The sequence below is a fragment of the Schistocerca nitens genome, chromosome 3 (assembly GCF_023898315.1).
Source record: "Schistocerca nitens isolate TAMUIC-IGC-003100 chromosome 3, iqSchNite1.1, whole genome shotgun sequence".
Classification (NCBI taxonomy): Eukaryota; Metazoa; Arthropoda; class Insecta; order Orthoptera; family Acrididae; genus Schistocerca; species Schistocerca nitens.
This window is the reverse complement of record NC_064616.1, coordinates 406,411,566-406,427,480: the sequence shown is the minus strand read 5'-3', so window position 1 is coordinate 406,427,480 and position 15,915 is coordinate 406,411,566. Positions and strand designations below refer to the sequence as shown.

At 42.3% G+C, this 15,915-nt stretch overlaps 1 protein-coding gene across 1 annotated transcript in view; it reads right to left on the bottom strand.

Annotated features, from left to right (window-relative positions):
- LOC126248343 (F-box/LRR-repeat protein 5-like) overlaps positions 1–15,915 on the bottom strand; it is a 139,276-nt gene that overhangs the window by 40,578 nt on the left and 82,783 nt on the right. Inside the window, exon 3 of the mRNA XM_049949252.1 lies at positions 7,717–7,875. Within this exon, the coding sequence (XP_049805209.1) occupies positions 7,717–7,875 (159 nt within the window). The remainder of the gene's footprint in view (positions 1–7,716; positions 7,876–15,915) is intronic.

The window sequence follows — 15,915 nt, the reverse complement described above, 5'->3', positions numbered from 1 at the left end:
TATATCCTTGCTATTGCTTTCCTGTTTCGTGGAGCATGACACTACGCTCAAGACACTATACTCGTCCTTATAGCCATGATTTTCACTCGGTGACTTTTCTTTCACTTGAAGAAAAGGCTTTTTAAAACATTTCTTCTTAAAAATTTCAAAAAATACAGGAAAAGTTAATGTGGATATCGATAACATCTCATTCCACCATATAAGCACTCCTGCTTATATGCCATCCATAAAACAAAGCATTTCTCAAGAAATTTTACATTCAGGCACATCTACATCCATTTTACAACCAAGATAACTCCATATGAATCTTTCCTCTATCATAATACGAAATAAAGCATCTACAGGCATAATTTTGAGTACCAGGGAACAGCTGTGTGTCTGTCTATGAAGCATTCTTTAATAACCTTTCCAAGATAATTTCTGTTATGGAGCTTTCACTACATGGTTTAACAGGACACACTGGTGCAGACAACTTCCTTTGCATGAGGAAGTAACATACCAACAAAACAGTTTGACAATAATGAAATTTACCAAATACTTAATTCAGTTTGAATATTATATATTCTTGTCACTATGTGAGCAAGAGAAGCAGGCAGGCATGCAGGGGCAGCATAATACTGTATGGATCTGATGCACTGCCTCAAGTGGGAGCAACGATTATTTATGACCTTGTTATTAAGTTTTACATTTTATTTAGTTATGGAAGGTGAGACTCCCAGTTCACACATTAATATTTTTCTATCTGATTTGTAGCAATTTTTTTTTTTTTTTTTTTTTAAATGGCATGCTTTTTGGGGTGTCTGCTTAAACAAAACTTTAGCCAGGCGAACAGAACTGTGTTTAACTGAACAGTATAGTGCCTGTACACACTTGAGAAAGTTGAGAGCCTGAGCGTATCTCAACTGTGGAACATGAGAAGGAACTTTTAACAACATCAAACATCTGATTTGGCAAAAGCAGATACATCATCCAAGAACCACACTCAAGTTGAACAGGTCAGTGGTACCCAGTGTCTTATAAATTAAATATATTAAAAATTAACTGTAGTATTACTGAATTTTAGTTACTGCTACCACTAACCATTTTCCCAAGATGTCTGCCTCTTTGTAATATTAGCACTATAATTACTACTTTCTTCACTGGTTGTATCATTCGCTCACCTTCTTGGTGAAAACTGCCAAGAACAAAATCACGTGTATGCTATTTTAGTAACTTCTAATTTAATTGTAGTTTTCTGTGCTGATTTTATAGTTCTTAAACCTATTTTTCTCTGTGTTTCCCATCCTTAACTGTACTTTATTGCAGAGGGTTAAATGTTTTCAAAATCATCACTATCTCATCCATATTTCCTCACAATGAATACTCTGCTTCCCACTGCTCTGTAACCTCAGAAAATCTTCACCTCACAACCTACAATGCTTCAGCGTCATGAGCAAGAACCACAACAGCACGCAGAAACCCTGGCAGAGATAGACAGCCTCCACCAAACAGCCCAACAGAATGTGTCACAGCTGGTACTAGCTCTCATTCCAATATCCAATCTTTATCTGCACATTATGAAGAACTTAGTCTCCTCTTCCACCAATTTAATTATCAAATAACTTTCCTCTCTGAAATGTGGCTCAAACCACACATTTTCTCTGCATCTTTTCACCTCCCAGGACATATAATTCTTGTCGCCCCTGGTAGCTGAGTGGTCAGCGCGACAGAATGTCAGACCTAACGGCCCGGGTTTGATTCCCGGCTGGGTCAGAGATTTTCTCCGCTCAGGGACTGGGTGTTATGTTGTCCTTATCATCATCATCATCATCATCATCATCATTTCATCCCCATTGACGTGCAAGTCGCCGAAGTGGTATCAACTCTGAAGACTTGCACCAGGCGAACAGTCTACCTGATGGGAAGCCCTAGCCACCTGGCATTTCCATATATTTTTTATGATGGACGGATCAAACAAACAAGATCGAGGTGTTGGGGCATATATACGAACTGATCTCAGACCCAAAGTCTTAAGCACATTAAACCCTCTTGAAGAAAGACAGGCTGAATTCATGTTCATTGAAATAATTGAAGTGCTTAGCTTGTGTCATCTACAAGCCACCAATAATCAGCTGAAGGATCACCTTTCAGTTGAAATTACAGGCCGTCAGTACAGTGTCAATACAAACACACCATCATAATGAGAGACATGAACATAGATTTGTTGAGAGAGACTCCCTCCACAGTTAACTTAAGAAGCTTGTTTAGTTGCAACAACATGAACATGTTTTATTGGAACTTACACACCATATGGTACACAGTCACAAACTTATAGGTGTGATCACAATGAAAAAGATTGACAGAGTAACAGATACAGGTCAAACCTTGGCTCGAGGCCTCTCAGCACACGGTATAATATTCATGACCTACTCTGTGCAATTCCCAAAGCTGAAATTGCATGATATAATGTGTAGGAACATTAAACATATGGATTGTGACACTAACAGCCTGCTGCCCACATACCTCACGGCATCAAATAATCAGAGTGCCCAAAATTGATGGTAAAATTCATGAACTTGACAATAAACTCACTGTTCTATATAAAAAACTGGCACTATGCACAATCTGTGTAAGAAAACCTCCTGCTCCATGGCTGACAACAGAATTATGCAAAATAATGAACAATAGCGATGCTGCTCATAGGCGTTTCAAGGAAAATCCAAAACCCGAACATTCCGAAGAATACAGTAGGCTACAAAACAGGTAAGGCAACCAGTCTGCAATGCCAACATCAGGAGAGCTTGTTTCTTTGTATGCAGCAATATGACACCTGCGACCCTGTGGAAGAACCTCCACAGCTTGGGGGTTGGAAAGACAAAAATCAAACTATTTGTCAGGTCTCTGTTAATGAAGTAAATGAATTTTTCTTTGCACTAGTCAACTTCCATGTGGCAAGGAACTATTGCCCACAAGGGTCTCCTACCTACATACCTAATCACAACACTTTCCACCAAGACCACACAACAATACAAATGACAAGAAAAGCAACAATGAGAATTTCTTTTGAAGCAATAGGTAATGATGGTATTAGCATAATCATGATCAAGAACATAGCCAATAGCTTAACATCTGTTTTAACATACATATTTAATTTTTCTCTCATGAATGGAATACATCCCACTTCATGGAAAAGAAGCATTGTCACACATATTCCTAAGATAGAAAACCCGTAATCACTTTGTGAATACTGGTCAATCAACATATTACCTACTGTTTCCAAAGCTCTGGGATATATTGTCCATGAACAAGAATTCCATGATCAACTGCCATTCAGCGTGATGACATCCCAAAGCCATATCAGAAAGCAGTGAATAACTGGAGTGTAATTTCAGATGAGCATTTAAACTGGACAGAGAATACTGTCACCATATGAAAGACGACTTGCCTCTATGCCATCGAAATGTTTCTGAACATGTTTTCACAGGACATGAAATAGAAACTCATGCAATCACTCATTCTACTGAACCTCCACTGCTGTGATGTAATTTGACATGGTACAAGTAGTGAAAGCACAAGACAGTTAAGGCTAATCATTAATGCTTGTGTGCATTACATCTGTATCATTTTTTGATATGACTACGTCAGCACATCATAAAATCAGTTAGGGTGGTTGTGGACATGTTATGCGACTATCACTGGCGACTACTTCACTGGCTCCTCAGTGTGAAAGCACCCTAGTATCTCACCTCATAGATTAAACATCTTTCATTCAATCATAAATATAAACACAACGTCTCACCTATCTAGTATCCTAACTATGCCGATTCATAAAACAAAAACACTGGCAAATTCTTCCACTGTCATTGCTGTTCACCTCTGGAACAAGCTGCCCTGCACTCTTAGCGCAATTCAGTGTCCTGCTAATGCCTGGTTAGGTGCAAGAGGGGGCCTGATGGCCCTAATCTTGCCGGGTTAAATGAAAGGATAAATAAATTATGAGACAAGAACGTCCGCACAGTACATGGCAAAAAATCTGACAGCAACACTTTTATAGACATAGATAAATGAAGAAATCACAATAAAAAAATAGCCCATAATACTCCTTAATACAATTAGATTGATGTAGAATTGTCAAATATCAATTTTATTTTGAGATGACAAACTGATGGGACTGGAGAACATTACAGCACATAAATTTTACCCAAGATGTTAAAAATTATTGTGTTTGAAGATATCTGCTCAGTTTAGTTAGTTATATTGTTGATGTGACATCACACAGCGCAATGGTCTTCGTAGAAGTCAGCTGATGCAAAATCTATCATTGTTCTTGTGAAAAACTTACTAAAACATGTTCCCTATATGAGAACTCTAGGACACATGGACGTATGAAAATGAATGTAAATAACTATTTTGAGTTTGGATATGGAGAAAATTTCTTCAAATATAGTCAAAGTGGGAAGACCAAAATGTTTATCATAAGATAAGTGCTAAAAAAGAAGATAACATTTTAAGATGCTACCTGTTAGAAAGGGGTGTTATTCTCTTAATTATTACCAAACAAATAAATGCTAATCACCCTTTAATTCAAGTTGAGTGACAAACCAGTGGCATTTTCTGATATTTGTTTCGCCATTGCTCAGCAATAAAATTGTGCAATTATTATCAGAAATAAGATATTACAAATAGTGAACTACTTAAAATCCTGTAAGCAACACCATCAATAAGAATTAGGATAAATTGCAACTTAACAAAAAATGGTTCAAATGGCTCTGAGCACTATAGGACTCAACTGCTGAGGTCATAAGTCCCCTAGAACTTAGAACTACTTAAACCTAACTAACCTAAGGACAACACACACATCCATGCCCGAGGCAGGATTCGAACCTGCGACCGTAGCGGTCGCGCGGTTCCAGAGTGTAGCGCCAGAACCGCTCGGCCACCAGCGGCCGGCTGCAACTTAACACTGAGCAGAGAGAGAGAGAGAGAGAGAGAGAGAGAGAGAGAGAGAGAGAGAGAGAGAGAGAGAGAGAGAGAGAGAGAGAGATGATGATGATGATGATGATGATAAGGAAAGAAGGAAGGAAGGACAATGCAAATGTACTGGGGGAAGGGGAGGGGGCAAGCAAATTGTGTTCTTTGCCTGTGTTTCAACTATCTTTCAGCAGGCCCTGAAAACAGAAATATTCTGAAATATTCTCATAAGGTACACCTCCCCCTCCACAGCAGTATTCCTCTGTCCACCCAAACTATGCAGTATCTTTGCCCATACCCACTACACACTTTTTCCCAACCCCCTTGCACCAAAGCTCATATCCCTGTAACAGGCCCAGAAGCAAGACCTGTCCCACACCTCCACTGACTAGCACCTACTACTCCAAGTGCTGTCACAAATATCACCCATGCCATTAAAGGCAGGGCCACCTGTGAAAGCACTCATGTGGTCTACCAACTTAGCTGCCAACACTGAGGCATTCCCATGGGCAAGCACACTAACAAGCCATCTCTCTGTATCACCCAGTTGCTGAGCGTGCCATTCAAAACAGTGTGCAGGACTTCAATGACTGCTTTACAACCTGTGCCATCCGGATTCTTCCTACCAACACAAGCTTTTCTGAATTGCATTGTATGGAACTCTCCCTGCGACATATCCTTTGTTCCCGTAATGCCCCTGTCCTGATCCTCCCCTATTCCCTGCCTCCACTTGTCTCTATGCCCTATCCTGCTCCCACTCCAGCCTCACATGCCTTCTGTCTCCCCCTCCCCCCACACTCCTGCACAGTCCTAGCCCCCTTCCCTGCTTCTCTCCCCCTCCCTGGGCCACAGCCTCCCTTTGCTGCACATAGCAGCCCACTTATCCTGTCCCTATGATGTCCCTGCACACTCCCACAGTCAACAACACACCATCTTCCTCTTCCCACCCCTTCTTCTTTTGTATCCCACTACACAGCTCAGCCGAGATTGTTACTCCCTGCTGTCGGGACTCAATACCACGAGGCGAAAGTGGCTCGCTCGCTCTCGCTCTCTCGCTCTCTCTCTCTCTCTCTCTCTCTCTGATGGACTCTGTAAGATAGCTTAGTCTACTTTTAATTTAATAATAATAATAATAAATAAATTGCCTGTCTGAACTCCTACCGATATTACAAACACACTGGTATGCCAAACTCAAGGATGAAAGTACCTTTCACATGATGTCACTGCTAAGTAACATAGCTCAATGAAACTTGGACCATAGATACACAGAACTGCTCAAGTATAGTAAAGAAATGACACTTTTATTCAAAGACAGTAATTACACTGAAGTCACACGTTTCAAAATGGTACCCTAGACAACACAAAAGACAGGACACAGATCTTAATAGGATGTGTGATCACCAAGAACGTCCATGCATGCTCTGCAACATGCTTGCATGCTGGCCACAAGACTGGTGAAGAGTTCTTGCGGTAGGGCATTCCCTTCAACCACTAGTGTGGTTGACAACTGCCAGATGGTCATTGGTGCATGTGCTGCCCCACACGTGCTTGATGGGATTTAAGTCGGGGGAATGGGCAGGCTAGGTCATTCGCTGAATATCCTGTCATTGCAAGCACCTGTGCTGTTCCATGCGGTCATGCATTGCCATCCGTAAAAATGAAGCAAGGGCAGATTGTCTTTTTGATACACATGAGAAAGAAGTAAAGTGTCACAATAACACTGGCCAGTGAGCATACTGTGTTCAAAGATTTGGTGGTGGGTATGCCCAAGCAAAATTATGCCTCCCCACAACATGACACCTGAACCACCAAAATGATCATGTTCGACAATCTAGGACTTGCCCTCACATGGCAAGAGGTGGGAACACAAAATGCACCGAGGAACATTGTCGAATATGATTTCTTGGTGGCCCAGATGTTATGTAGTGGAGAGGCATAATGTTGCATTTTTGTACTGATCTCCAAATGTTTGAACACAGTAAACTCACTGATAAACATATTATGACACTGTACTCTTTCTCTAGATGTATCATTTCAGGGGCCCACTCAACCTGACTTTATTTTTATGGATGACAGTGCACAACCAAATTTAACTACGCAGATTGTAAGCGGAGAAGCTCTTGTAACAAGAGGCTATGTGGTGAATGGACTGGCTTGTCCAGTCCCCCGATTTAAATCCCATCAAGCACATGCAAGCATTTTCGGGAGACATACTGCAGCATGTCCACATGCACTAACAGCTGTCCAGCAGCTCTTAACCATGCGGATGGAGGAATGAAATGCTCTACAACAAGAACTCCTTACCAACCTTGTGGCCAGTTTGAGAGCACTTTGCAGAACATGCATTCCTATCCATGGTGACCTCGCACTCTATTAATAACCATGGGCCGTCTTTTATAATGTCGAGGAGACCACCATGAATATGTATGTACAACTTCAGTGTAATTTCTATTCGTCTCATTGTGTATTTCTTTCAGTTATCTTCTGTACTATACTATAGTAGTTCTTTCTATGTATGGTCCAAGTTTCATCAGCTATGTTGCTTGGCAGTGACACACCATGCGAAAGTTATCTTCGGTCTTAAGTTTTGCACATCAGTGTATTAATACAAGAACACACAGATGCATGCAATCCAGTGAGTTGAAAAATTTATTTGGTGTGATATACCTATTTTCAGTCTCACAAGAGCTTAGATGCTACTATTATTTTACAATAAATTTTAAAAGCACACTGTACTGCTTTAAATTAAGGAAGTTTAATATTTACCTTTTGTCCAATATGGTATGTACAATCCCTTCCAGAATTCCTGCCTATAAGCTATTGAGTTGAATAATTTGCAAACCTGGGCACACCTGCAGAGATCTTTTGGGCTTAAATAGTGGAATATCTCAAGCCACATCTCTCGTGGCAAGATGAAGGTACCATCTGTAAATAAGTTACATGAATTATGACTGTTGAATGTGTTAACAGAGATACAACATCCTGCAAAGCATAACAGAATATTCCAACTCTATAGACATTTATTAACACGTCCACTGAAAACTGACAGAATCTCTCCAGAAATTGTAAAATGTGCCTTTCATTGTTTTCTAAGGATACAAGTTACAGCAATGGTGCTACATCTACAGCCATTTGACCAGTTATGACTTATACAAAATTTAAAAATACCTCATTTATCTGAAACTGGTATACAGAATGTGCAGGGGTATAAGAAAATTTTTACACTGCATGCCTCAATGGTAGTTATAATGCAGTTTCAGCTGTCCCTTATCATTATTGTAATGTGATTATTCTAATCATCATATTGTGAAGATCAGTCAAGTGAATACCACCCCTTATTTTATGTTGTTTCTTCCTTCCACAGAGAGGGGCACAATAAGAATAATGGGTTGGGTTGTTTGGGGAAGGAGACCAGACAGCGAGGTCATCGGTCTCATCGGATTAGGGAAGGATGGGGAAGGAATTCGGCCGTGCCCTTTCAAAGGAACCATCCCGGCATTTGCCTGGAGCGAGTTTTAGGGAAATCACGGAAAACCTAAATCAGGATGGCCGGACGCGGGATTGAACCATCGTCCTTTCGAATGGGAGTCCAGTGTCTTACCACTGCGCCACCTCGCTCGGTATAAGAATAATGACTGTGATCCAAATTATGTTCAGCAGCCTCTTGTCAATATGCAAGTAAACTGATACTGATCCTATGCACTCTAATGGTCCCATGCTTTAAGCACTTCTGAAACTATGTGACTTACTTATATCATATCTTCATAAACAGTTTCTCTCAGTTGCTCCAGTTGTATGTAGCCACTTACTGAAAAATACAATTTTAATTTTTTATTCATTTAGAAGCAGATGCCAATGTGTGCACCAAGCTCTAATTCTGTCGAGCTCTGAAAAGATCTTGTGCAAAATTATTCAGATGAAAGTGTACCACTGATCACTACTGTTATTTGAAAAATAAATAAACAAAATCAGGTTACAATGCTGTTATGCTGTTGCTATACAACATGAATAGTACTGCCGTTTATGACAGTTTCTATGAACTATATCAAGTTACCTCTGTGTCTGATTATGTGTCTGTATCTGATACACTGTGCTCTGTCCTACCCATCAAGACATCTTCATCTCAGTGACAAATTAACGCAATATCTTTTGCAGTATCTCAGTGAAAACTTCTTGGAAACCTAAGTATGTGCAATTCACAACACATGTGAAGAACACATTTGTTTCCGCATGATTAATTGTTTTCAAATTTCTGCTAGTAACCAAAGAAAAGATCATAAGGTTCAAGATACATCATTCCAATGCACCTCAGACATGTTCCAGTAGTCTTCATCAGCAGGGCACTGTTAATGAGTGATAGTGCATGATACAGGAAGACTATGTTGTACATTGTGAGATGCAAACATTAAGATATTGTTGAAATAATTCCAATTCATACTGAAGATTCAAACTGCAGAATTGGAAACAAGCCTTTATAAGCAGCACAGTAAAATAAGAAAATACTGCTACTGCATTATTGCCACATTCATATTCTGTAGGCAATACTTAACAACAGTTAAATTATATACTACATGATGAGTATATATACACTGCTTCACTTCTAACAAACATGTACAGTGTGAATTAGCAAATTCTGCAGACTGAAGGGCTCAGGCATTTGGTGAAGCTATAGCAATACAGCCCACATAAATTTAAACTAATTGCCACAGCAAACAAATTTCACTCTTTTTGTATGAAGTTAAAATTGTTGTATGTAGATTAACATTGCCTGAAGAAATTTGGAAATGAGATTGATGACTACCTAACAATACATACATAATTTAAAAAAAAACCCTAAGAAATTTGTAAAAATCTTCTCCAGGAGAATGGAGAAGCTCTCTTTAGTGGAAATTTATGCAACAATTCACGTCATTCACAACTATTTGTTAATATACATGTAAGATCCTCTGTCCCTCTGTCCATGATGCACTCTTAAGTACTTTCACAGAAAAGTAGTGACAGGCTACTGTCTGCGTGTCAGGATATTACTTCCAGTTCACACAACGTACTCTTAAAAATCACTTTCCACAGACAAGTACAACAAAAATTCAAGTAATATATGGTTCAAGTAGAGAAAATATCTTGCAGGAACCGTCTACACCAAGGGTCTCCAAAATACACCCAGCAGGTTGCTTCTAGCCAGCTAACGGATTTAATCTGGCCTGTGTTTGAGCAAAAGTTTTTTAAAGTAGCACCCAATTCTTGAGGAGAGACACTGAAAGATTTTGAAATGATAAAAACAGCTTTTGGAAGTCTTTTTAGATGAAGAATGACTATGGAAACTAGCTTCCTTGGCTGATGTCACTCTCCATTTGAATAAACTGAATAAAAACTTCACGTGGATGACAATATTATTTGTCACCTTTACATAAAGGGGGTGGACAAAAATACAGAAACATAAGAAACATAACACATCACCATGCCTAATATGATGTAGGAAATGGTGGGCATTAAAACACCTTCCACTCATCGTGGAATGGATAAATACAGGTCCTTCATAGTTTTCAAGGGAATCTTATGCCATTCTTCCTACAAAATAGTGGCAAATTCAGGTTGCGATGATGGAGGTAGATAGTGATCACACACCCTTCTCTCCTAAGTTAACAACATAGGCTCAATATTATTGAGATCTGGTTACTGTGATGGCTAAAGAGATTTGACAATTCATCCTCATACTCACTAAACTTGTGGTATCATCCAGAGGTGGTCAATATAGGTATAGCTGACAAGAGCCCTGCCCAGTTTGAGACCTCAGCTACAGCAATCACAAATATCGTCTAGGACCAATGAGTAGTTAAAGTTCACATGAGCTTTTACTGCTCTTACTGTTGAACACTGTACCTCAAGAGAACTGTTTGTTATTTAGTGCATCAAGTGATGCTTTGTTAGTCAATGATAATTGTAGATGATCAGGTACTCCTGTGGCAAAGGAAAGTAAATATTTTGTTCATTTAGGTAATAAAATGAATTAATATTTAATGTGTTCTAATTTGATGAGCCTTCTCCCAGAGCAATCAAAGTACCCACAACTGTGGCCGGATGAAATGGATGGATGGATATGGTGTTATGGGTGCTCAACAGTGTAGTCTTTAGCGCCCGAACGGAAACAACAACGGACGAGTGTCACTAAAATACAGCAAGTGCAAAAATAGGACTAAAATTAAAGGCGACAGTCTACATAGGCAGCGTGCACGTCAACAGTAGCCAAGTGGAAAGCAGCACATAAAGAGGAGAACTGCAAGAGAACGTAGGGGAAGGGGTTAAAATGAAACACATAGCCCATGTTTGGAACCGGCCTATTACAAGAAGAAAAAGGAGTGGTCAGCCACACGGCAACACACTAAAAATTCCAACCTAAAATTTTAGGCTGAAGCCCAGAAACATGACAGTACCTTAGAACTTTCTTGACACTCGCCTCGTCATCGGCTAAAATTGAGGGCAGATCCCCACTAATATTAACTTCCGCCCTGACAAAACGATATAAAACACACTCAACTAAAATGTGGCGTACAGTGATTCGTACGCCACAAGCATCAAACAGCGGGGGGTTCCTCTCGCCGTAGTAAGAAGGCATGCGTAAGAGGATAGTGCCCTATGCGAAGACGTGTAAGGGTCACTTCGTCACGCCTAGGTGACCGGCAGGAGGAACACCATGGCTGGATGGTGGGTTTCACCAACCGCAGCTTATTTTCCCTCACCGCCAGCCATTCCTCCTCCCACAATTGCATATACTTCCGCCACAGCACAGAAACGACACCTTGCAAAGGAATAGAACATTGTGTCACCTCCGGTAATCTGCAGACGTCCTTGGCAGCTCTGTCAGCTTGTTCATTTCCCCGTATGCCCACATGCCCTGGCACCCAGCAAAAGGACACTTGCTTGCCCTGTCGTTGGAGGATGTACAGTTGGTCGTAAATCAGCTGTTCCAACTTCTCCACTGGGTACAGATTCTGCAGTGACTGTAATGCGCTCAGTGAGTCAGAGCAAATTAGGAAGTGTTTGCCCTGAGTACACCGTATCTGCTCCAATGCCTTCAGGATCGCGTGAAGTTCTGCGTAAAAAACAGTGTATTCCTGGGGAAGGCGAATCTTGATGACACGTTCAGGGAACACTACTGAGCAGCCAAGAAAATCCCCGTTGGGATCCATCAGTGTAGACTACTGTAAAATCATGATGCCTATCTAAAATGTTAAAAAACAAAGATTTGAAAGTAAAATCTGATGTACTGTCTTTCTTAAAATTTGCCAAATCTAAAATCAGTCTGGGCCTCTGGAGGAGCCAAGGTGGATATCTGCTCCAACCTCGACGTGGAACATTAAAACCGGTCACACCCATCTCTAAAATGCAATCCTTTGCACGAATCCCATAGGGCCTTGTTGCTCGTTGCCGGTTGCGAAAAAGCTTTTCCAGTGGAAGCTGAGCAACAGTGTGGTATGCAGGTGTGGATAATGTTTGATAGGCCTGGCGCACCATTAGTAGACACCGACGGAGGTGAAGTGGCGGTTCACCTGCCTCTGCACAGAGGCTCGGTATGGGGCTCGTTCTGAAAGTCCCAGTGGCCAACCGAATCCCCTCATGGTGCACCACATCCAACAGCTTCAAATAAGTGGGTCTTGCAGACCCATACACCGTGCATCCGTAATCAAGCCGGGACCGCACGAAGGCTCTGTAAAACCGGAGCAGACGACCATTTTTCAGTTCCTTAATGTGTGGCAGCCACGTAAGCTTAGAATCAAAAGTGAGGCCCAGAAACTTCACCGTGTCTTTAATATTCAGAATGGTGTCCCTCATCCTCAACTCAGGCAAGTCAAAAATGGAACGAGAATGGTTAAAAAGAACACACACCAACTTATCAGTTGAAAACTTAACACCACTCTTCTGTGCCCATTCATCCAAACGTCGCAGAGTGAGTTGCAACTGACGAGTCGTCATTGCAAGGCTTGAAGAAGAGCAAAATACAAAGAAATCGTCCACAAACAAGGAACACTGCACAGGAATTTTCACAACAGACGTAATACTATTAATAGCAATAGCAAAGACCGTCACACTTAAAACACTACCTTGAGGGACACCATTCTCTTGTTCAAAGCGACTAGACAGTACGTCTCCGATTCGGTACCGAAAATAATGTGGCGACAGGAAGGACCGAATAAAATTGGGAAGACATCCACAAAAACCCCATTCGTGGAGCTGCCTGATGATAAGATGCCTCCAAGTAGTGTCGTATGCCTTTTCAATGTCAAAAAATATTCCCAACAGGTGATGCTGGCGCAGGAAAGCCTGTTGTATAGCCGCCTCCAGGAGGGCCATGTTATCAAACGTGGAGTGATACCTCCTGAACCCACACTGAAAGTGACTAAGGAGTTGTCTGGATTCTAACATCCAGACAAGGCTGCAGTTGACCATCCGCTCCAAGGTCTTTCCCACGCAGCTAGTGAGGGCAACACTACGGTAACTACCCAGGCACGTGCGGTCTTTCCCAGGTTTTAAAAGAGGAATTAAAATTGCTTCACACCACGAGTCGGGGAAGTGACCGGACATCCAAACTAGATTAAAAAGTCGGAGGAGGATTTCTTTATTTCTCCCTGTGAGGTGCCGCAGCATGCTATAGTGGATTCTATCCTGACCAGGGGATGTATCACGAGCCCCACACAATGCAGAATCCATTTCCCACATGGAAAATGGGCAGTTGTACTCTTCTGTACTGGGTGAGCGGAAGTCAAAACTGCTCCTCTCAGCAGCCACTCTGTGGGGCTGGAAAGCTGGATTCTGAATGGCGGTTGCAGTAATAGCTGCAAAATGAGCCGCCATAGACTGGGCAATATCTTTTGGGATCATTTGGAGAGTACCATTCCACATTATAGCAGCCATAGGGCACCTCCCACCTCTCCCAGAAATCCTCCTTATGGTCCCCCATACAATGGAACTTCGTGTAGAACGATTAATGGTGTTCAGCAACTGCTGCCACGACCTCTTCTTGCTCTCTCGTATAATCCGACGACACTTTGCCCTCGCCATCCGAAAGGCTGCAAGGTTCTCTACAGTTGGTCAGCATTTGAACCTACGCAGAGCTGCCCGCCTAGCCCTGACTGCAGAGCGGCATTCGTCACTCCACCAAGGGACTGGCTGCCGCTTCGGTTGTCCCATGGACTGTGGCATGGACGCTTCACTGGCGCGGTGGATCACTTCAATAATATGATCCACCCATTCCTGGACACTGACCCGATGTTCAAACTGGGCTAGTTGACTATACACTGCCCAGTTGGCTCTACCGAGCACCCATCGAGGTGGTTTCCTTTCCGGTTCCACTGCATGTGGCAGGTGAATCCAGATGGGGAAGTGACCGCTGCCGTGTAAGTCATCAACCACTTCCCATGCAGCAGTGTGGACGATGGCTGGAGAGCAAAGTGATAGATCAATGGCAGAAAACGACCCAGTTGCAATGCAAAAATGCGTGCTTTGACCTGTATTTAGGAAATAGACACTGGAAGACAGAAGAAGCCTCTTGATTGCTCTACCCCTGGGGCAAGTACTCACAGAGCCCCAAAGCATATTGTGTGCATTAAAATCACCACAGAGGATGAAGGGGTGGGGGAGCTGTGTAAGAAGATCACTGAGAGCCTCTTCGTTGAGCACATCATGTGGGGACAGGTAAAGCGAACATACTGTTAGCATATGATGCACATGTACTAATATTGCAACTGCCTGTAAATTCGTCGTGAGGGAGAGAGGCGAGGAGTGGTAGTCGGTGTTGACAAAGATACCTACTCCTCCTTGAGCTCTCTGTCCACTCAGGTTGTCCTTTTTGTGGAGGACATAACCATGTAGCTCAGGGGTGTATGTTTCACTGAAATTTGTCTCTTGCAGACATAGGTCTATCCTGAATCAATAGACGTAGTTTCTCTACGTGTCCTGAACCCTTGCAGGTTCCATTGTAATATGGGAGCCATCACGGTGGTTGTATTTTCTGCCTCTCTTTCCGTCGAGGTGGGGAGACTGCAGCGGGTGGAGGCTCAGTCTTGGGGCGAGATGATTGCCCCATATTCTCAGACTCCATCAGCTCTGGGGAAGAGTCTGATGAAGCGTCTAGTGGGACCACATTAACATGATCCGAGGGTTTACCAGCCGATTTAATCTGTTGGTGCTACTTGACCTGTGCTTTCCTTTGTTTAGGGGGTTTTGCTGGAACTGGAGCTGGGGTGTTTATGACCATGCTGGGATTTGGAACAGCCTCAACAATCGGAGATGCCTGGGGCTCTTCAATGTTAGCTACTGTACCTTTCTCTGCTGTTCGAGGAGGGGCTACAGGCTCTGATACACTTGCTTCCTTGCAAGTGCACTGACATGTGCAGGTGTTCGTGCCAATACTAACAACCTCCGTTTGTGTAGATACATCGACTTTTGGAGGCGGCTTCTGAACAATGGAAGCAAAAGACGTAACGAATGTGGGGGGCTGCATGGCCTTAAAGATCTTTTTGGCGTCACTGTAGGGGATACGCTTAGTTGTTTTTATTTCTTGTATTTTACGTTCCTCTAGGAAGATTCTACTGTCCCTACTCCAAACAGGGTGGCTTTCAGAACAGTTTATACATCTGACAGGTGACGAACAGTCAATTCCGTCATGGGCAGCCTTACTACAGTTGCCACACACAGCTTCTCCTTTACACCCTAGAGTTGTCTGCCCAAAACGCTGGCACTTAAAACAGCGCATCGGGTTTGGGACATACGACCATACGTTTAGGCGAAGAAATCCAGCCTTGACGTGTTCTGGGAGTTTGGGGGTACTGAAAGTAAGAATGAAGGAGTCAGATTTCACCAGGTTCCCATCCACCCTTTTCATGATGTTCTGGACGTCAACAATTCCCTCCTGAGCCCACTCACTCTTTAATTCTTCTACAGGAATGTCAACGAGATCCCTACAGGTAA